The sequence below is a fragment of the Trichoderma harzianum genome (assembly GCF_003025095.1).
Source record: "Trichoderma harzianum CBS 226.95 unplaced genomic scaffold M431scaffold_6, whole genome shotgun sequence".
Classification (NCBI taxonomy): Eukaryota; Fungi; Ascomycota; class Sordariomycetes; order Hypocreales; family Hypocreaceae; genus Trichoderma; species Trichoderma harzianum.
Window position 1 is genome coordinate 1425770 of NW_020209254.1, and position 20566 is coordinate 1446335.

Sequence of the window (20566 nt, forward strand, 5' to 3'; positions counted from 1 at the left end):
CGAAACCATGTAAGCTCTTCGGAAAGGGCCTATGTCGGCGGTTGGCAGCTCCTCGCCAATGTTTGCCCATCCACACCTCTCAGCCGGCTCAGGAGATTATTCGGAGGGCTGTCTTTGGGTCGCGCCAAAGCGGAATGAAAAAAAACTGACTTACAGCTTGTAGGCACAGCTGAGCCGATGTACTCCTACATGGAATCCCTGATCCGTGAAGAAGACCTGGCCAGAGGAATGGCGCGGCAAAAGCTACAAGAGAAAAATCCTGAAGGGCACACAAACTTGTACCGCTGCAAACCTAGGTGTAAGTAGCTCCGAACTGAGAGGGTGACGAGATCTGAACGGCCATCGCCTGGCCTTGCCGCGGAGGATTCTTCGTCACGTGTTGATAAGCGCTCTGGAGCGGAATTCATCCCTCGCAGCAAGGCGTTCGGCAATGCTGGATGGCTCGGATTATCATTTGTCCCTTATCTGATTGTAGAGCTGCGGAATTCGGCGCCAGCGGTGCGACATGATATCATGCAGCCCACCAGGAGCGCAAACAAGCTAGGGGACCATTTGATGCTAATAGCAGCGGGAGACTCGCAAGCGCAGGGCGTGCATTGGCACAAGAATATACTATGCAGCTAGGCAGGGGAGGATAAGGGAGGATGTGACGTTTTTAGAGGTTAATTTAGCTGGGCACCTATTTATTGTCCATCCCTTGGATGCCGCTTCGGTAGCTGGACTATGGGCAGTACAACAGCTACTAGGTAGTTCTCTCCCACTCTCACTGATTTTAGCTATGGATCAGAATCTGTGTTTTGCTAGCACCTCTTTACTTACTCGTGCCACCATTACCTAATTACCTCTGTTACAGAGAAGGTTCGAAAGCCATTCGTACCAAGCACTTGACGAGAAGACAATGAATGCTATACCGTAGTAATACAGCACCAAAAGGTTAGACAGGATCCCAAGTTAGTAGCTTCTGCTAGGCAGCAACCCTAAAGCAAGCAAAATTGCTAGCATGTAACTATGATGTACCTTGGTGGCCGTTTTAATTGTCTCGTATAACCAGGCACGTTCCTCTGGAAATCCGAATTGACTCGTTCCCGGCTACGGAGCGCCGGTAACTTCGATAGCTCCTAGGTCCTAGGTAATTTATCAGCGGCACTCTCACCACTTAAGACCCCCCGCCAACATGGCTGAACTTAAACTAACTTAGCCCAAAACAACTTTTGCGACAACTCTCTATAAATCACCTCACGACCCCAAACAGTCCCTTTCCCTTTGCATCCTCTTTTTGTACTTTGATCTCCAACCATGGATTTCAACAGCTCGTCGCCCTTTCCCGAGGGAGTCATCTCCTTCCTCGACACGGATCTGTATAAGCTGACGATGCAATGCGCCGTCTTCAAGTTCTTCAAGGACGTGCCCGTGACCTATGCCTTCACTAATAGAACCCCCGACAAGAGGCTCTCCAGGGCCGCTTTCAAGTGGCTAGAGGAGCAGATCCGAAGTGAGTCCTTTGCCCTCCCACTACTCTTCTTTGAATTGTCCGTTGCGCTTGTGTACTGACTCATCTCGACAGAGCTCGGCAACATCTCCCTGTCTGACGAAGAGTACCGGTTCCTGCAGGAGCACTGCAAGTATCTGACTGCTGATTACCTCGAATTCCTCAAGGAATTCCGGCTGCGACCTCGAGAGCAGGTTCTGACAACCTTCAGCCCTGTCGGTGATGACTCGGGCTCGGATTCCGACGTTGGTGACGTCCACATGGAGATCAAGGGCACGTGGTCCGACACGATTCTTTATGAGATCCCCATTTTGGCGCTGACATCGGAGGCCTATTTCCGCTTCATGGACACGGATTGGAACTACGAAGGACAAGAGGAAAAGGCTTTTGAAAAGGGCTTGCGCCTACTGGAGGCTGGGTGCACCACGTCCGAGTTTGGAACCCGTAGACGCCGCGATTACCACACCCAGGCCCTAGTGTTTCGCGGTTTAGTCAAGGCATCCAAGGAAGCGACCGCAAAGGGTTTTCCTGGAAAGCTGACGGGAACGAGCAATGTGCACCTAGCCATGCGATTTGGCATCCCTCCTGTCGGAACTGTAGCTCATGAGTGGTTTATGGGAATTGCTGCCATAACCAACGACTACACCAAGGCAACAGAAGAGGCCCTGCGCCACTGGGTCAGCGCTTTCGGCACCAACCTGTCTATTGCTCTGACAGACACATTTGGCACTCAAGAATTCCTCAGGGCCTTTAGCTTGTCCATTCGTCCAGTCGACGGCGGATTCGGCCCTGAAATCTTCCAAAAGGCCGACGGAAGCATGAAGACATACGCTGAAATGTTTGCGGGAGTGCGACAAGACTCTGGTGATCCTGCCGAATATGTCAAACTTCTACGTGATTACTATGATGGACAAGGTATCAAGGACAAGAAGATTATTGTGTTTTCCGATTCACTCAACATCGACCGCTGCTTGGAGTATCTGGAAGTGTCCCAAAAGTACGGCTTTCAGCCTACATTCGGTGTTGGCACCTATTTAACAAATGACTTTACGCACCTCAAGACTGGCACAAAGTCTGTGCCACTGAACATTGTCATCAAGCTCAGCTCAGCTGCTGGTCGGCCGGCCGTTAAGATTAGGTGAGTACCCCGTGAAGCGTGTAACGCCCGTTTAATTAGACAGTCGGCTTACTTGAAAATAAAACAGTGACAATGTAGGTAAAAACACTGGTGATAAGGAGACGGTCCAAAAGGTCAAGCAGCAGATTGGCTATGTGGAACAAGAGTGGAAAGACGGTGATGAGACCGCACGATGGGGCAGAGAAGAAGATTCCAAAGCGTAGAAAGACAAAGCTCAACCCATTTGCTCAGCGAAATTAAAGCAGCGGCCAAAGAAGAAAAAAATAATGGTTACAAGGCAAAACTGGATATGCATACTCTTGGAGATATGGCGGGAGCTGTTTCAACTACACCAGCTATTCATTTTATACCCTATAAAGATAGACAAAGATACGGGCCAAGGCCAAAAGTAAACTCTTTTGTGCCCATTGGCCACCAAGACTGCAATGATGTGAATGTCACAACAATTACTCTAGTGTTCTGTCCATTCTAGCAAGATTGTAGAGACAGCGATACATGGGAAACGGGTGTCAAATATCCATCGCTTATACACATAAGGTAGATTCAAGTCATGTCATGAGGCTATTGCATTGTTTTCTATAGCATACGCATATTACCGCCCACCCGTATCCTCTTCCCATCCTGATTATCTTCAACTTCATGACCGCCAACTCCCTAGAAAGCATTGTCATCGTCATCCCTTCCCCCCGTAAACGCCAGAGTAATGCCAAAAAAAAAAGCACAATCGAAAACCCTTCTAAAGAGTGCTTTTGAAGAAGGAAGAAAGAAAATAAGGTATCAAATGTACGAATTCCACAGTCTTCCATGCGTAAATCAAGGAACCCTCCCACGTTTGTATTTGTTTTTTTTTAACGAAGTTACTATTTTATTGATTCTTAGTCAACACCATCGTTGCGCTTTCATCGGATAGATCAACTTTGTAAGACTTCGAGGTATCCCTAGGTTTCGTCTTTCTAAATCATCCGTTCCGATGTTCCTCGCTCATGCGGCCAGCAACGATTCAAGAGGGAGGAGGCTGTGTTGGCTGAGGCTTTCTGATGATTTTAATCTTAGGGCGCGCAGTCGGAACGGCTGCTGCTGCCACTGCTGCTGCCGTTGCTGCCGCCGCCGGTGCCGCCGGTGCCGCAGTTTGATTTGGCACTGGCGGAGTAGCCGATTTGCTGGGCGACTTGCTTGGTGATTTACTGTGTGATTGTGATTTCGGTCCAGGCATGGGAGGACGATGTTTCGCGAATATTTTGCTCGTCGTAGGACCTGGGAGGCTTGCCGATGAGCCACCTGTTGGCAGGGGCTTTCTCACCACATCTCCAGAAGGAAGCGGCTTACGCGGAGGCTTTGGTGCATTCGTGTCCTTAGCTAACCCAAAGGAATTCTGTTCCTTGGATGGTGCAGACGGCAGAGCGGTCCTACCAGGAATGGCAGAAGCGGTTGAAGCACTCTTTGATTCACCAAGAATAACAGCAAGCCGTTTAGGATTGGACGTTTTCAGAGTGACTATACGACGCTTTTTCGGGGGAGCCCCGGGAATCTTGTCGAGATTTGACGGCTGCGATTCCACCTTGGGTCTCTTCGATGCTGGGACACCATCGCCCTTTTCTGGTCTAGGTCGTTTGGCCAGTACACCAGCCTGAAACTCCGATTTGATGGTAGGCTTAGCAAGGACGCCATTGCTGTTGGGTGGACGAGAGGCTACAGAAGCAGCAACTATTGTGTCGCTAGGAGGTGTTGGGTTCGAGACAGGCGTAGGCCGAGGCGACGGTAATGGCTGTGCGGCCTTTGTATTGATCTTGATGGATGATCCCTTTGGCAAGGGCGGGGGCAATTTGGCCTCTGGCACAGGGGGCCGTGATGGAGGAACCGCATTCTTAAGCTTCGTCTTGTAATAAGACTTGAAATTCACCATCAACTATAACCAGTCAGTAAGCCATCTAGTAATAAAGGGGGGAGGAAAATTCTATGGCAACTCACCCGATCCGAGAGCTGCTGTACCGGCCGCTCCACCCTCCAACCCTTGGGCAAATTAAGGGTAAGCACCCAGCTTGTGGCCTCTTCGAACATCATGGCTGCCAGATCAAGAAGGGACTCTATCTCAGCTCTTCCAAGGTTGGGATGATCCAGCGCCTTGCGCATGGCAGTGCTGTAATGCCTCTCATCAGTGGCATATGTCTCTTCCATTTCCTTCCTCAAAGCCTTGAGCGCGGCGTCCAGGTTTTCTTTTCGAGCAAACTTTTCCTTTCTGGCAGCGACTTCTTCTGCACTATCTTGAATAAGTAGCAAGGCATCTGCTTCATCCGGAGCAGGCTCGTTCTTAACGGCCTTTGAGTATTCACCGAATGCAATGGCAGCAAGCCCACGAGCCACCGCTTGGATAAGTTTGTCTCGGACAAAGGGTGATCGATCCGTCATGAGTGAGTAAAATAAGAATGTGAATACTGTCGGATCCATCAGTGCCCCAAGATCAATCAGAGCCTCGAAGCATTTGATACGAATAAGATCATGGGTTCCGTCTAGTAAATATTGGCCAAAATCGGCGTAATTTGTTGGTATTACCTCTGCCTTCATGAGACGCTGCTTGGCATCCAGCCCAGCGATGGTCCATATGTTCTGGTAGGAGTTCGTCCACTCGTCACGCCTGAGAACTCGTTCAATCTGCTCCATTGCCTCATCAAGAAACTGGCGTTCCTCATCAGTGGGTATTTTGACCTGGCGTTTGAACCACTCGTCTGCTTGAGCCGGAATGAGTGAAGTGGCCAGTGCTTCAACCAGCTTGGCAATGTAATGATGATCAGAATACGGATTGTTCTCGTTGTTGTTGAAGAGCAACTGGTCCAAGATAAACTGCCGGGCTTCAAATGGACAGTAATTTGTGACATCTCTAACCTCGGAAATGGCCTTGATGATTGAACACCGGACATTGTACTGTCTCTTGTCTGAGAAGTCGTTTTGAAGAGGCTGGTTTGTTTGGTCATAGCAAAACATTTCGCGAAAAGCCCGCATCAACTGCCGCAGTCCCAGCATCGGGATATCTTTGATGTTGGCTTGCCTGGTGAGGGCTTGCGCCGCCATGGTGCGAATCCCGTGGAAATAGCGGCGATCAACAAGCGTTCTCACGAGGAACCCCGATGCGATCGGATGAAGAGGACCGGTCGATAGATATAACATCGCATCTTGTTGAGCAACAACGTCCCTGTCTTGCTGAAGCTGGGACACATACATGTACGGCTCAAGAGTTCTGTTCATGCTGCATGCCCACTCAAAATCGGCGTCGACTCGGATCCATTCATAGGACTCTTGATCCATCTTTCGCTCCGTTTCAGGATCCCATTCTATCAACTCCCAGTCACGAAGATCTTCTGGGCTTTGGAGAACATCTCCCAGACAGTAAAGAAGGGCATCGTCGGTATTTTCAGGTATTTCCATACTAGCACCAGCATTATGCTTCTCCTTCATGCGACGTGTTCTCTTTAAGCGCTTGTATTTGGTGTTGTATGGAATTTCAAACTTGGTAGAACGAGTGGCATCTTCTCGAATCTCCAAAATGTGTTCATACGGCGTTCCATCAGCCTCGTGTATCCGAACAGTCATGGGTCCAGTAAACAGCGGCTGCACTTCACCAGTCTTGAGATCCGCCCTGCGTTCTTTGATCGCTCTCAAGAATTCGTCTCTGCTGAGTTCGGTTTTCTTGCTGGCCTGGTGCTGTACCTGTATCAGCATTAATTCGACACAAAGTCTCTTCTTGTTGAATTTGGCTTTGACGTCAAAACGTGGACAGCCAGAGCCGTATACCCATTGGTTCCAGAAGCTCTCGAGGCGGTACTTGGCAGCCTTTTCGCACGTAGCTCTAAACTTTTCAGAGTCCAGAACGAGGAATTTATCACTGCCCTCAATCTGAGCTCTAGTCAAGTGTTTCTGCAGAATGCGAGTCAATCCATGGCCGCCGGATGCTTTGCTAAGCCGCTTGTCAAGGATGAAAAACACGATTGGTGCCTTCAGTGCCATAAACTCCATCTCAAATTCGCCCAAGTGAAGGTTAGGCCCAAGATCTGACAGTGAAGGTCGATTGACATCCAACTCGACAAGTTTGTCTGCCATCATCTTCATTCGGAATCTGTAATCATTGTTGCCGCAGAGCTTCTTCATGAACAGATCCGTCATGTAATGAGCAATGCCAACCACAAGCCACATGTCGTTGCGCGTGTTAGGGATCATGTTGATTCCAATCCACTGAGAGGTTAAAGTATGCACGATTTTCCTCGTCGTCTCAATCTCGGGATCGATAATATCCTCAGGATACAACAGCCGGTTACTGACAAAGGCAAGCGAGTGTAACACTACCGTGTCCTCAACCATGTCATCAAGGAAGCAGAGTTTGAAATTGCCAAATGGGTACTTGGCAAAGGTATAAGTAAAGAAGTCGGCAGCCATAGTCAAAGCTGCGGCAGTGTTGCGAACCCAATCCGCCCGGCCAGGTAAGCAGTAGGCGTGAATCTTCAAGGCACTCATTCCAAGCTTCACCTCATCCTCTTCGGTTCTCGATTCTGACGAGAGGTTGATGTGCTCAAAGGGGCCTATGGCAAACCCCAACTTTTGCACAGAGACCGTCTTCTCCGGCTCAAATATCATGATCTTTTTGTGGTCGTCTTCGGGATCAACTGTCTCCTCCATGAGGAAACCAGAGCAGACAACGGACATTTCTCGCAGCTTATCTTCCTCGGCGAGTTTGAAGTGTAGATCATTGCCATCAGCTTGAGCCTTCTCCACGCCGTTGTGAGATGGCCCATCTTTCTTGGTCGCCAGAGCCTGTTGGAGGGCGTCACCGAGGGTTCGCGGATATTTGATGGATATCCTCCAATCGCACCTGGCGCCGTGATCGTCAACACAGGGGAAAATGCAGCACGCAGTCCCTGGCTGGATCGAATGGCGAGTGTACATGTGGGTGAATCTGTTGTCCAGAGGATCGACACCAACAAAGTGCAGGCCGTCTCTGGGGTTCTTGTTCGTAAACGGTATAGTGATCTTGAATTGCTTGTGGGGTTTTTCCACGGCGTCCAGATTCGACATTGATTTTCTTATAATCAACCTTGGTCGTTCTTGCTCTCCTTTGCCACGGAAGTTCACCTTGAGCGAGCCGTAGGTCGGCGTTGAGCCCTCGAATGTTCTATTTTCGGCGGGTACGTCGGTTTTGCGGCTGTGGAAAATTGAACGAGCGCGGATACGCCGTAGATCATGGTGGTCGGCTCTCCAGTTCCAGCCCTTGGGGTGCACGAGTTTCTGGTAGGGGTCGCGGTATTCAGCAGTCACCTTACGCTTCTGACCTTCCACGGGCTCCCCATCTACCTCTCGCATTTCAGTAACGGTGATGTTGTTTGTATCGATTTCGCATTGGGCAGCGTCGAGTAGGATTTCTTCGACGGCTCTATCGGCGAAGGTAACAATGAAAATACTCGTCGTGCCATCGATGCGTCGATCTCGAAAGTTGACCTCGAGATTTACTTCCTGCTTGAGAACGAAGTATCCGAGGATCGACCGGTCTTCTATTGGAGGAAGACCATCCCGCCCATCCAGCAGGGGATGCTGCGATGCTGTCTGCTCCTCCATGTCGGGCGTGGAGTTGGAGCCGCTAGGAAGTGTAGTCATGGCGGTGGTAGCGGAGAAGTTGGAGAGAGGAGGGAGGTGGAAGAGCGGCGCGGCTCCAGCGAGCTTAAATTGCAAAGTCACTGCATCGAGGTCGGTCAAAATCGCTGCGGGCGCATCTGAGACGAAAGTGAGGCTCTCAGATCAGCATCGCATCTGGATCCCGTCGCCACTGAAGGTTGAGGCTGGGGTTGGTCGCAAGGAGAGCTGCGGCGGCAGAAACGGTGCCGCTGGAAAGGACACGAGTCGGTGTAACTAAATCGCAAAACGCCGGTGCGTTGAAAAGAAAGAAGCTGGAAAAGAAGAACTTGAAGAGGTGAGGCGACGATACTAGCAGTTTGCTGAACAAATTGTTGCCAGAGGTGGCGCGCGTCTCGAGAGAGAAGCTCGAGGAGCACGGACCACCTGCGCATTGTGGCTTCCGACTGGCTCAATCTCGAACTTAAGTCCCAAGCGCCGCAAAATATCCGGCATGGGCCGAATTCAGTGACGCTCCCATATTTTCTCTCACCACCATTATCCTTTTACCTTCAATGCCACCTTGTTCTCTCAATAGCTTCACATTGTCCAATTGATTGCGTTTTCTTGTTCTTATTTTTCCAGAGTTTTTTTCTTCTTCTTTTGGTTTTGTTTAAGAAGTTTATTTGTTCCAGCCTGAGAACTGCGCACCTCCAGAATCTCCGATGCATTAATGCTTGGTACTATAACCCCCATACTGCCTTGGTACTAATCTTACATACATGAGCTACTTAAATCTCCTCTCGATGACCTTAACCGCCAAACGCCCTGCAAATCAGATCCTTAGACGCCATTTGTATTTTTTCCTTCCAGGCCTCCTCCCGGGTGACGCCCGTAGCAATGATGCCAATGTTATTTCGAAGTCCGCCGCTCTCGCCTATCCCTGCGCTTCTTCCTCTCACGAGCCTTTAGTGTTTCCTCATCCCGATACTGTTCTGGCAAGGCGAAGTCGGCTTCGATTATGTCAGGAATTGGGTGGCCCCAGGCGAGGACTTTCCTTCCGGCGCGTCTTTGCCGGTTCAGCGCGCTTTCACGCTCATACTTCTTGGTGAAGAAGGACTTGAACTCCTTGGGGGGCTCTGGAGGCTTTGTCGGAGGTGTGGGTTTGTTGGCTGGCCGTGACTTTTTGGAGTTTTTGGCGGCCAGCTTTGATCTCGCCCTGGCCTCTCGTCGCAGCTGCTTGGCTGGCGAGGACGTCTCGCTAGCATCGTCTTGCGAAGGCTCATCCTCTTCAGCCTCGTCTTCGCCTTCGTCCTCTTCGTCTTCATCTTCATCTTCTTCGTCACTCTCCTTGGAATGGCTATCCTCCCTTTGTTGAGATTCTTCATCGCTATTGTCAGATTCCTCTTCTTGTTCAGCTCTCTCTGCGAGGGCCTTCTCTTTCTCAAGCTTCCGCCGCTTCTCCTCCAGATTCCAATTACGAAACTTGGCCAGTATAGCCTGACAACCCTTGATGAAGTGCATCCTAGCCGGTTCAAACTTCTTCTTTTTCGTTTCGGTAACACCACTGACACCCATGACTCTTAGCCAGTCGTGGCCTTGGAGGCCCTCAAGGAGCCGAATGATCTGGTCCTTCTCATGCTGTGCACGACCTTTCTCAGTATTGCGGATCGACCGTTCAACCCTCTCTGCCTTTTTATGGATTGGCTCAAACAGGCCATCAGGTAAGGGGTCTTCAATGTTCTTGTTCTTGTGTTGAGCTTCTAGGAAGCCAAAATCGATGCGTTGGGAGTCGAATACGTCAGTGAATAAGGCATCGCCGTATCCTCTGACGGGAAAATCGACGCCACTTTGGTTTTGGTGGTGGGGTCGAAACGCTGTGCGTTGAGCATCAGGAATCGCGCGCGACAGACTGGTATCGATAATGATGATGGGGGTCTCCGGGTTAAGCAAATCTGCATCAGCTGGTCAGTAACCCATTTGCAAAACAATTTGATGTCAGAATAGCAAGAAGCTCGAGATGGCAGAGTGGTGGGTTGTTAGAAAGGTAGGGGCTGCTCACGTTCTGCCTTGGGGTCGTTCCCTATCACTTCGTCGTAGTCCGGGAAGTAGGCAGAGAGGTCGCTTTTGAACCTGGTCGCCTCCTGCGACCGCAGCTTGCGGCCCTGCTCCTTGGTATCGTCGTGGCTCGGCTGCAGGCGATCCAGCTCGTGCTTTATGCCATTTATTACTTTGGCCTGGTGCTTCGTCAGGCTGGCGTTGTGCGGCTCCGGTTCTGCGGATATGGGCGCCGCTGGCTTGGTGGGTTGCGGCTGCACAGGGGGGACAGGCTGCCTACTTGCGCTGCTCGCCACAGCGGCTCGTCGCGGTATCGGCGGTTGTACATTCACAGTCTCGAGAGGCAGCTGGGGCTTTGCAAGAATCTCGACGGCGATTCTCGTCTTTTTGTGCCGGATGGCCTCGAACTCGCGCTCGGCCACGTCGAGGGCTCGCTTTGTGCGACCGCCCGCCGCAGCGCCGTGGTGGAAGGAGTTTGGCCCAGGCCCCGAGCGCGTGAGGGGGCTGGCGTTCACGTTACGGTCATAGAGGTGAAGGCCCTCAGCTCGCCGGTTGGAGCGGGTGATGGAGGCCATTGGCAAGCAGGGGCACGCCAGTCATGTTTCTTCAGGTCCGCTGCAAAGGGCGCTGTCGCTGTCGGGACACGCGTTGCCTCGATGTTTTTGCTCGATGCACCGATGCCGATTTGTTTCGTGCGACGTGACGACTCTCAACTGTATTTCTCCCTCTGGCGCCCGGGGCAGGTTTTTTTTTTTTTCTTGGGCGGAAGGGGGCGCTCTAGCGCCTGCGCGTCATGGAGTTTGGGGGGTTCTAGCGAGTGGTCCCAGTAGCTCTTACCCCCGAGCTACCTGTGAGGAGGCGCCTTTATAGCGGACTGCTCCCTAAGTTTAGTGGCGCTCAGCCCCCTTTACAGGGCACTTGAAGCTCTTGTAGTGATCCACCGGCTTTAGCATCAATGTGCGCGCTCCTATACGTCGAGGCGCCTCTGAAGCTTCCAGCTATCTAAGCAAGATCTTGGTGCTCCGTAGAAGATTTCCGTCATCAATATCCATGGATTTCAATCATTAGAAATCCACCTATTTGCAAATATGCATAGCTCAACCATCAACCCCAGCATTCAACATATGCTGGAAATCCACCCAGATCCATACGACTTGATTCAATTGCTTGTATCCCTCCAATATTGCTTCGTTGCTGCATTAGAGACGCCTTTGGGCTGCTAATCCCGGGTAGAGAGAAAAGCGCACGCTCAATGTTCCAAAGTCCAAAATATCAATTCGCTCCTCTAGATACCTAAGGTATGATGATGTATTCCTCCATGCAGCAACAATGACTTGGCCTAAACAAGTCCCAGGGTATTTATACGTACAGAACAGGTCCATCAGGACTCCCTATGCCTAACCAAATGCCCAACCAGAATAAATGATCCATGCTTTGCCTTTAAAGATATGTAACAGTCCTCTTTGGAGACTCCTGACCAGCTGCCGTGGGTAAAATATGCAGCTTTTCCATTGCCTTCATGGCAGCTTCTTCCACATGTGCCTGCTTCTCGGCTTCTGCCTGCCGTTTTCCCTCAGCCACGACTTCCCTCTCTCGCTGCGCACTTTTGCTCGTGTCTTTTTCTTCCTCCTTTTTCCTCTTCATCTGCTTTGGATGAACCGCCTTGTTCTTCCCGTGAATCATCTTATGCACAAGGTCTTTGCCCACACGCCGCGTCTTGGTATATGTCTCCAAGCCCAAAAGGACAGCATACGCCTTTGAAATTGGTACGTGTCCCACATCGACGCCTTCAGCCTTGAGACTCCGAACAAAGGCGCGGAAATTCGACGTCGGGGGGCGGTAGTGCCCGCTCAGTGGCGACAGGAAATTGAGTTTGCCCTCCTTGATCCCGATGAGGCCTCCAGCAGATATGCGAGCGCCTTGAAGAAACGACGAATGCTGAAAGGCGCCAGCCTGCTTGATGCCTATGTAAAGCCTAAAGTTTGTGTCGGCGACAAAGATCCACGTGCCGTCCTTGACGGTCTTGCGCAAAAGTTTGTTCAGAGTCGTCGTGGCAGAAAACTGCTTGACCTTTTTGACATCGCGCTGTTCGGCTGGCGGATTGATATACTTGTCTGCGCGATGCTGTTCGGGGTTCGACTCTCCGTAAGCAGTCGATGTGTTCGAGGCCAATCCGCTGGCTGAATCGGCATAGGGATTTGGATTCAGAATCGGCCGGTACGGTGGTGTCGGATCGTCTACAGGGACGATGCCGTACATGCTGTCTCTGTACTTCTCACTCGTGTCGATGGGCTCGCCGTTTTTGGCCCAGCATAGCCGGCCCTCGTCATCGACTGTGGCAAGATAGAACTGGCGCTCCTCTCGTGACAGGTACCGGACCTGGTCCCTCTCCAGTTGATCTCGCGGACATGTGTCGAGCGATATATATCGCCCCTCTCCATAGTCAAGCCAGTAGAAGAAGTTCTCATTGGTGTCGGCTTTTCGCCATTCCTCGTGATACATGCGTAAGTTGGTGCCGTATCGATGCTTCTGGTCCACGATTTCTAACCAATACTGAAGCCCGAGTGTGAGAGCAGTTGATCGTCGCTGAGCATTAGCCTCCTCTCGAAGTCGCCTCAGTTCTTCCTTTTCTCGAGGCGACAAGCTACTCGATTCCGTTGAGCTGTCCGAGTCAGACTCTTCCTCCTCATCATCGTGGCCGGCCCGAAGCGCAATCATGCCCAGCTTCTTCCAATTTGATCGTGCGGTTGATGAGTGTAAGTCGGCCATATCTCCAAGCGACGACAGCGTATCTTGGCTTATGCCGGTGAATGATCGACCTCGAGGGCGCGTAGTTTCGCGGAACTGTGCCTCGCGGATAGCAGTTATCCATCTCGTGCTGGGATCCAGTGTAAACCCGCTCATTTCTCTTCTTGCTCGATAACCCCGAAACGTCTTCTGAATGACGCGGGCAGCATCGCTCCTCTCATCGCTTCTATTCGACTGCAAGCTCCGCCTGCTCTCCTGTTGCGATTTTCGCTTCTGGTGCTTAAACCTTTGCCTGATCGCCTCCTCCTTCTCCTCCTGCACATGGGCAATGCGCTCAAACTGGTCTCGAGACGGCGGTACTAACGAGTCCATGTATTGCTGCGATTTTGCCGAAGAGGCAGAGAGGGTTGTGAAGCTCGAGGTGAAGCTAGCGGTTGTCATGGTGCCGTCCAAGTGGGCTATTATATCATTACATCAATACAGCGCCCGGGACCTCCCGTAGGAGACTACTCTTGCGGGGTCGCATAAGCGGCCTGGGAAACAAAGAGAAAAACCAGCTATCGTCACTGTTTTCGAATCAAAAACTTGAGTTGTTAGAGGGATTCGGAGTTTGAAAGGAAAGTTGAAGGTTGTCGTCGATATTCGGGTTGCCCGGGATGGGCTCCGGGCTGTGAGGAGATAAACTCCAAGGTCGGCCGCTGGCTTTATAGCACTTGGCAAGATTGGCTTGGCAAACAGGCTGCGCTACAGAAAGCGGGAAGACGGGCCCTTAAGACACTGATAAGAACTAAAAAAAGCGACATGTGGCCACCTCTACGGACCCAATAAACAGTTCCAGCCGTGCTGGACAAGGTAACAGGTCTGATCGGAGGCTGACCACCTATCGCCCGGCCCCTGAACTGGGTATAGGTGCCATTTCGTTGATGACGGAGTGACGCAAGGACCCGAAAGCGTCGGGATGCCAGTCAACGAACCATGGCGGCCCAAGCCCAAGAAGCACTGCCTCTGGATGTTCCGAGACTTGGGGGCGAGCTATTATCATGGCTTGAACTACCGTCTGGAGCGTGCGCTACATACAAGGGAGGTTGGGAATAACAGTACTTGCAGCTCGGTACGAGTCCGGTATTAATTCCACAACTAAAGCACAGGCATTACAGATCAACTTGGTCTCAATATTGACACTTAGTGATGCAGTAAGATGACGTGACGTGGGGCTCTACCAAGTTCGAGGTTGTCTTAGTCTCAGCAGAATACTGGGACAGAAACATGGGTGAAGTCCGTACTTGGAGAAACGACATGTGCTGCTGTTATTTCTTGTGTTTGCTCTGTGGTCTTGCGGCCCAAGACACGCAAGAATGGGAGAACCAACCCGGAAGATTAGCACGGACACGTTCTCTACTGCCATTGCGTAACGTTAAGAAGACTGCACAACTATTGAAGGAGACACAGCCAGTCGCGTGGTCCTGTCAAATCCGCGCATGCATGCGGAATCCTCCGAAATCTCGAGGCGTCGATCTCCAACTCCGTTGCGCCAGCCAAGAAGGGCATAGGGCAGGATTCCAATCATTTTGATGGCGCCGCCTCTGCGTGTTTCTTGTCTCGGAAGCGGGACGCTCTCGGCCAAACAAAGCGCGGCCGTCGGCTGGGGCCATGAAGCAACATTGGAACATGTTTGAGGCGGTGCAGGGCGGAGCGGAGCACAGGCGCAGCGAGGTCCGGAACTGAAGAAGACGGAGTCGAATACCTAGTCCAGCATGTTCAAGTATGGAATCTATGTAGTTTCACATGCGGATCTCATCTTATCCCAGCCAGCGCGTTTATTTCAGTAAGCGGCTGAAGTGAGCAGAGTAGTATCCAGCGTTTAGCGGCTATGTAGAAGCGCAAGGGGGGCCCACGAAGGATCAGAACAGGCTTGGAATCATCGAAATAAGGAACACACTTCAGGGCGTCTCGCTTCAAGGGTGTTGGGAGTTTGATGTCTGGTGGTGTGCTACGATGTAACATGCACTCAACACAAAATGCGCTACAGCTGTACTGTCCTCCGTACAAGCTTGATTTAAGATTCCTCATTAACATTATAGTATATATATATATACTTAGAATATCATACACGACATAACAAGTCAGGCCATTTCGACGCGCATAAGCCTCAAACTGTGGCTGTAGTAGTAATACAAGGACAAAGAACATGCTCAAAATAGATGAGAAAGATGTTACCCAAAGAGGAAAACCGTCGACTTCGTTTCCAAAGGTCGTCGCGGGGCTGCACGTGGGTGCTTCTCTGGTGTTTCGGCAAATCATACCTGCTTGGGTATCCGTATGTGCATTTTCTTAACACACACATAAAATAAAGAGAAGTTGAAACGAAGATAAGAGAAAGAGGGTGTCCAAGGCGAGACATTCAATAAAAGCATGCCGCGTGATTAGGCAAACAGAAAGTCGTTGAGGACAGGTGACCCCGAAAACTCCGGGTTTAATAGTATACAGCTGAACAAGTGTGTCAGTCCGTGCAACGGCAAAAGCATGTAATTGGCAGAGACGCTTCGTACTTTAAGAAATATTGCAATCCAGCTCGGCGCTTCTCTAGAAACTTGGGTCGGAACTTGAATATTGCGCTCTTGGGCGGTAGTTCCGGCACAGCCGCCTTGAAGTTTGGAAATGATAATGTCAACTTCTGTCGGAAGTCGTCGAACTCGGAGTAGCGCTTTCGAATATTCATAAAACTTCCCTATATAAACGGAAAAAGCACCCATTAGCCAATGCCTCATCCACACGACAACAGCCAGCGCAGGCGCAAACGCAACGTATTTGCGCCGGGGCGCTCGTGTAGAGAAACCGAATATTTACTTACAGTGAGCGTTTCGACTCGCACATTCCACACGACGAATGCGCCAATGTTTGTGTTGCTACCATTGACGATGATGTAATCGGTAATCTCCACGCTCTTCGCCCAACACGCGCTGTTTCTGTCGTCGTCGTTTGTGTCGCGATCGAATAGCCTTATAGCGCCTACAGGCAGGATAGACTCGGCAGACATGCTGGAGATTGTTCGCTGGTGCGAACCGGCATGAGGCCAGTAAGGCGGGGGCGACATGATGGAGCTTGGAGATGTCGTCGCAGAAAGCGCATTGCGCAGCGCCTCGTCTTCGTTGTCGTCGGCATCGCTACGTCGATCGCGAGAGCCGTTGGCCGAGGAGAATTGCGTATCTAACCTGCTCAAGATGCGACTTGGCGATGCTGTTGCGCCGGACTCGGCAAGCGGCTGTGACCCTGTCTCGCTCGTCAAGTCGCCTGGCGCATGGTCCTGGTCTACAGCCGGCGCCATTCAGCCATGTGAAGGAATCGTAGAGCTCGCGTGGTTATCGATCGAGATTGCCTTTTGCTATGGAATCGGTTATCTGCCCCGTATTGTCCTGAGGAAAATTCTCAGGCCCCTTGGTAGAAATTGTAATTGCGCGCGGGATTGTCAAGGGCCGGGATTCGAAAGAAGATTATCGCTGGTATCGGAAGGGCCGGGATTGTCGTGGACTCAATGCCTGCGCTTAAGATGTACGAATGTGAGAGTGCTTTGCGTCTTGGTAGATGTAAGAGACAAAGATCCCTAAATGGGACGGCTCTTGGATTTGTGGCCTATCGTTATCATCCACGGCCTCCGGGTCGCATCAAATAGTCCGATAGTGGCGTAACTATCCCCACGGCAGCTAGAAGCTGCCACAACGTGGGGTTTGTTCGGGAATAATAGTAGAGCATAAAGCCATTGAGCTCCCCTCGCAATGAGAATTGGGTTTTATGAAAGAGTCAATACTGGTTGCTAATTATAGCATCAAAGCGTGTGCACAGAGATGCTATTGTTGCTATTGTTGTTATTGTAACAAGTTTGGAAGCTCCACAGAAATTAAACAACATGTGGAATCGTCATGGTCAAGGAGCCCATGTGGCGAGCATGCAAGTAAGGAGCATTTACAAACTGATGGACTCAAGGAGCTGCGGAACGACTCTTGTGGGTAGAAGCATGGACCAGATGCGTCTAGGGAGTATTGTACTCGTACTACTTCCAAGTCTTGGAATCCAGACTGGAATTTCCGTTGTTTTGTCAACCAGGTATTAAGGCACAACGCCGAGGGCTCTCAGAACTACCTAGTGCTCAACTCCTTATTCATCCTTCGGCAGTATGATGTGGAACTTATGTCACTATCCTTAAACACATTGAAGTAAACGTAGTTGCATCGCCGATGCCAGGAGGGGTCCACTGTTACAATTACTCAGAGGGGGAATATCCAAAAGCTCTCGCTGAGGTGGGGATTCCTCGACAGAAACTCAGGCCTCTTGCTGGAGGCAGTGATGTTGGTGATGCTGCTATCAGAATCGGATGGAGTCCTGGGCTGTCATGAAATAGAAGCTACAGCTCTCCGATCCCTTGGGAACGTTGCTTTGCCACCAAGTGGGAGTAACTCAGGATATGCTCCGTAGTACCGAATTGTCGACTACCGGCGGTTTGCCTGGCTAACTTAGTCGACCTGGTGGCGATGGAACTCTACCCACGACTTAGCTCTCTTTTTTTTTTTCCCGCGCCGTTAATGCCTGATATCGCAGACAGTCGCATTGACATTTTGCCATCGATTTTACCAGACCAGTCGTATTGTCTGCTCTGACCATTCGCCAGAAGAGGTGGGTATAATCATCCAACAGCCTCTGAATCTCGTCAGAAAGGAAACGAGTTATCCATCGAGATTCTTGTTCGGAGGAGGTATGACTAGATCCGTGCTTCTTGGTGGTGATCATCCCCTTAATGCATCTTTCGGTGTCGCCGTATGAGTAATGATAAGCTGACTCTTCATGGCTACCTGTAATTCGCATGTACTCTTGTTTGAAATCAAAGGAATTAGGGCAAGCCCTATTGAACTGAATTTCTGGGCCATGTATGAGTAAACGATGCTGAGCGAGGAGCTGTTTGGTATGACACATCGAAGACGCCGGTTCTGTTCGGCTTGATATCTGTGGGACTCGCATGTTGTTGGCCACGCTGGCTGTCACTAGCTGTATATCTCTCATCAATTGCATTAGTAGGTGCATATCGAGTCCATCTCGAAGGCTGCTCTGTCGCCACTGTCTCTTCATGTGCCGGTCTGAGATCTTCACATTATGGAACACCTTGGTAGAGTAGCCAACAACCATCATTCGGCCAACAGTCGCTACTAGTACTTGTCGTACCTTTCGAGTACGAGTAGCTGCTTGGCTGATACAAAGCGGTTTTGCGTTGTAATAAAAGGAGTACTTCGTTTCATTAACGCTAGTGAGAGATTACGAGGTGGTGCCTCACCGTCTGTCGACGGTTAATGAGGGCATTCTGACGGCGGCATATCGCTTCGTAAGTCGTATTCATGCGTCTTGGCTATGATACGGTGTATCCCGCCTTGGCACACAAAAGCAAAGCGCAGTACTCGTAATGATATCGAAACGACACTGTGCCCGTACGAGCATTTTGGCTAATACTCGTACTAGCAGCACTTGGCTCTGGACTGATCGTCGTCTGATGTGGTAGAAGGGAAAAGCCATATCCCATCTTGATTCCCCACACTATAACAGTTCTAAACCGGACCCTCTTCATATATCGCGCAGCCATAGCTCTCGACTCTCGTCTCTCATTCGCGAATCGCTGGGTTGGATTAAACTCCTCCCTCCAATTTTGTCTCTGCCCCAGATTTCAAGATCTTGCCAAGCTTTCCAGGCTCACGGTGGGCATCTTTGCTTTCCCGAGCTTTATCTTGTGCTACACTGCATCAACAGTGCTGTCTGCATACGGGTGCTCGCTCCCGACTTGCGCTTGAGCCTTGCTTTCTCGCGATGCTGGGCAGATTCTCCATAAAATTGCGCCTGTACAGGTACGGAGCAGCCCGTGCTGGGCCCTTGCCACGAATCCGAAGCATGTCTGTGCAGAAATGAGGCCGAGCAACCAACTGCCTACCTAGGTAGGGAGCAGGAATGGAGCCTCGTACCGGGATGCATGTCTGACATGTCATGAAATTGCCCTTGTACCTCGTCCACTCCGAAGGGGGCTCTCCGTTATAACTGTACACTGACCCTGTCGCGACCAGGGACGAGAAAAACCTTCAATAAGCTCGGGGCAGTATGGTGAGATATGCACGCTTTCTCCCATATTCGCCCCCTCGCATCGCCAGTGCTGTGGTGATCGTAATCCGGTTGCGCAGGTGGATCTCCCCACGAATGTGACTTTTCAGGCGACTCATTCTTCCCGGAATGCTGTTACGACATGGTGCTATCTTTCTGAGGCTACTCGCTCAGTAGTGTGCGGAGAACGCGGAGCATTTTCACCTGTCTCTGCGTGTGTCGACTGGATGCAAGTGTCTGCATAAGTGCGACTGTAGCTCCCGTCTCCATCTGCATGCATAGCACAGCGGAATACGAAGAGCTCAGAGACTGATACGGTTCAAAATGGATGGGTGGTTCTGGTTCTCGTCAAGCGGAGAACCCTGGTTCGATACTCAACTGCCTTCCAGAGCCGCTAGTGCCCTCTGCTTGCTTGGATGACCGGGGCTCGTAATGTTGGATCCATGGACGGCTTCTTGAAAGAATCCGCCCGACAAGCAGCAAATGCAACCTGTACCAAGGACGGAACGCAACACGAGGACGCACATGGCAGCGAAGATTAGGCAGTGGACGGTAGCACGGCGGAATGCCAGTCAAGAACTGTGCTGTTCAGTACAACGTCCCATGTTCCTGTAAAGGGAGCGTCTGGCTATTTGCTCCCATCTCTGTACGAGCATTTCCCTCTTGCGCTTGGCTCCTATCGTGCCCTTTTTTTGCGAGAGACGCTTCATTTCCTAGCTCGCCCAGAAGCTCAAAAGGGGGGAGAAGCTACTGCAAGCTCGGATCTTTCCACTAGCGAACGCGCGCTACTAATGGGCACTAGCGGGCATTTTGATGACTTGTAGCTTCATGACTTTCGCGGTCGAACGTTTATTACTGAACTCTGGATAAACAAGTCGGGTAGATGGTGGAGGCACTAGGCCGGCAAGGGTCAAAGTCGCCAATTTTGAGTGCGAGATTTGCAGTAGCAGCAGCGCCATAGTGCCAATTGCTCCAGGTACTAGCCACTAGCCAGCGCCTGTGAGAATTGAACCCAACATTGCAACCTACACCTGATTTTGGCTTGTATGGATGCTTCGACCCGTGCAAAATGTGAGACCTCTCACAGGGGGCCCCGTTTGCTCTGCCCAGACGGTGCTGTGGAGGGAACACGAACTGAGCTAGCCTGATACCGAAGCTGCCCGTTTGTGCGTCCATTGGTTTGATAGGCAAAGCTTGAGCTGGGGGGCCGGTGGACAGACTCGCCTCCTGGTCTCGCTTCCCACCCGCCCTGGTCACTTGGGGCTTCTGGAGAGATTCTGGGCCGGACCTCCGTCGCCTCCGCCGGCCAGCTCATAAAAGTGCTTCCGGGCATGCCTCCTTCTTGATCCTGTCCTTTCTTTCTCGCTGCTGCCGCCATCTCTGTCGTTAACGAGTCGTTTGTTGAGCTCCTT

The 20566-nt window shown here is 51.1% G+C and overlaps 7 protein-coding genes across 7 annotated transcripts; 2 read left to right on the forward strand and 5 right to left on the reverse strand.

Annotated features, from left to right (window-relative positions):
- Positions 1-1296: 1296 nt before the first annotated feature.
- M431DRAFT_85410 (hypothetical protein) lies at positions 1297-2830 on the forward strand (the record flags this gene model as incomplete). The annotated part of the gene is made up of 3 exons (XM_024923553.1): positions 1297-1492; positions 1565-2627; positions 2695-2830. The coding sequence occupies 3 exons, from the start codon at positions 1297-1299 to the stop codon at positions 2828-2830; spliced, it is 1395 nt and encodes a 464-aa protein (XP_024774605.1).
- A 797-nt stretch (positions 2831-3627) lies between these two features.
- M431DRAFT_85166 (hypothetical protein) lies at positions 3628-8225 on the reverse strand (the record flags this gene model as incomplete). The annotated part of the gene is made up of 2 exons (XM_024923523.1): positions 3628-4533; positions 4596-8225. The coding sequence occupies 2 exons, from the start codon at positions 8223-8225 to the stop codon at positions 3628-3630; spliced, it is 4536 nt and encodes a 1511-aa protein (XP_024774606.1).
- Positions 8226-9131: 906 nt separating this feature from the next.
- Positions 9132-10852, reverse strand: M431DRAFT_85380 (hypothetical protein; the record flags this gene model as incomplete). The annotated part of the gene is made up of 3 exons (XM_024923547.1): positions 9132-9490; positions 9566-10174; positions 10282-10852. The coding sequence occupies 3 exons, from the start codon at positions 10850-10852 to the stop codon at positions 9132-9134; spliced, it is 1539 nt and encodes a 512-aa protein (XP_024774607.1).
- An 865-nt stretch (positions 10853-11717) lies between these two features.
- M431DRAFT_84721 (hypothetical protein) lies at positions 11718-13466 on the reverse strand (the record flags this gene model as incomplete). The annotated part of the gene is made up of 1 exon (XM_024923466.1): positions 11718-13466. One exon carries the CDS (start codon positions 13464-13466, stop codon positions 11718-11720), a length of 1749 nt encoding a protein of 582 aa, XP_024774608.1.
- A 1982-nt stretch (positions 13467-15448) lies between these two features.
- M431DRAFT_85670 (hypothetical protein) lies at positions 15449-16062 on the reverse strand (the record flags this gene model as incomplete). Its single annotated transcript, XM_024923583.1, has 3 exons — positions 15449-15512; positions 15575-15753; positions 15877-16062. 3 exons carry the CDS (start codon positions 16060-16062, stop codon positions 15449-15451), a joined length of 429 nt encoding a protein of 142 aa, XP_024774609.1.
- On the forward strand, positions 15759-16722 carry M431DRAFT_433801 (hypothetical protein). Its single transcript, XM_024915125.1, has 2 exons — positions 15759-15921; positions 16003-16722. Exon 2 carries the CDS (start codon positions 16118-16120, stop codon positions 16628-16630), a length of 513 nt encoding a protein of 170 aa, XP_024774610.1. The 5' UTR covers positions 15759-15921; positions 16003-16117; the 3' UTR covers positions 16631-16722.
- A 771-nt stretch (positions 16723-17493) lies between these two features.
- Positions 17494-18304, reverse strand: M431DRAFT_433804 (hypothetical protein). The gene has a single exon (XM_024915126.1). The coding sequence runs from the start codon at positions 18201-18203 to the stop codon at positions 17571-17573; it is 633 nt and encodes a 210-aa protein (XP_024774611.1). The 5' UTR covers positions 18204-18304; the 3' UTR covers positions 17494-17570.
- Between the last annotated feature and the right edge of the window lie 2262 nt (positions 18305-20566).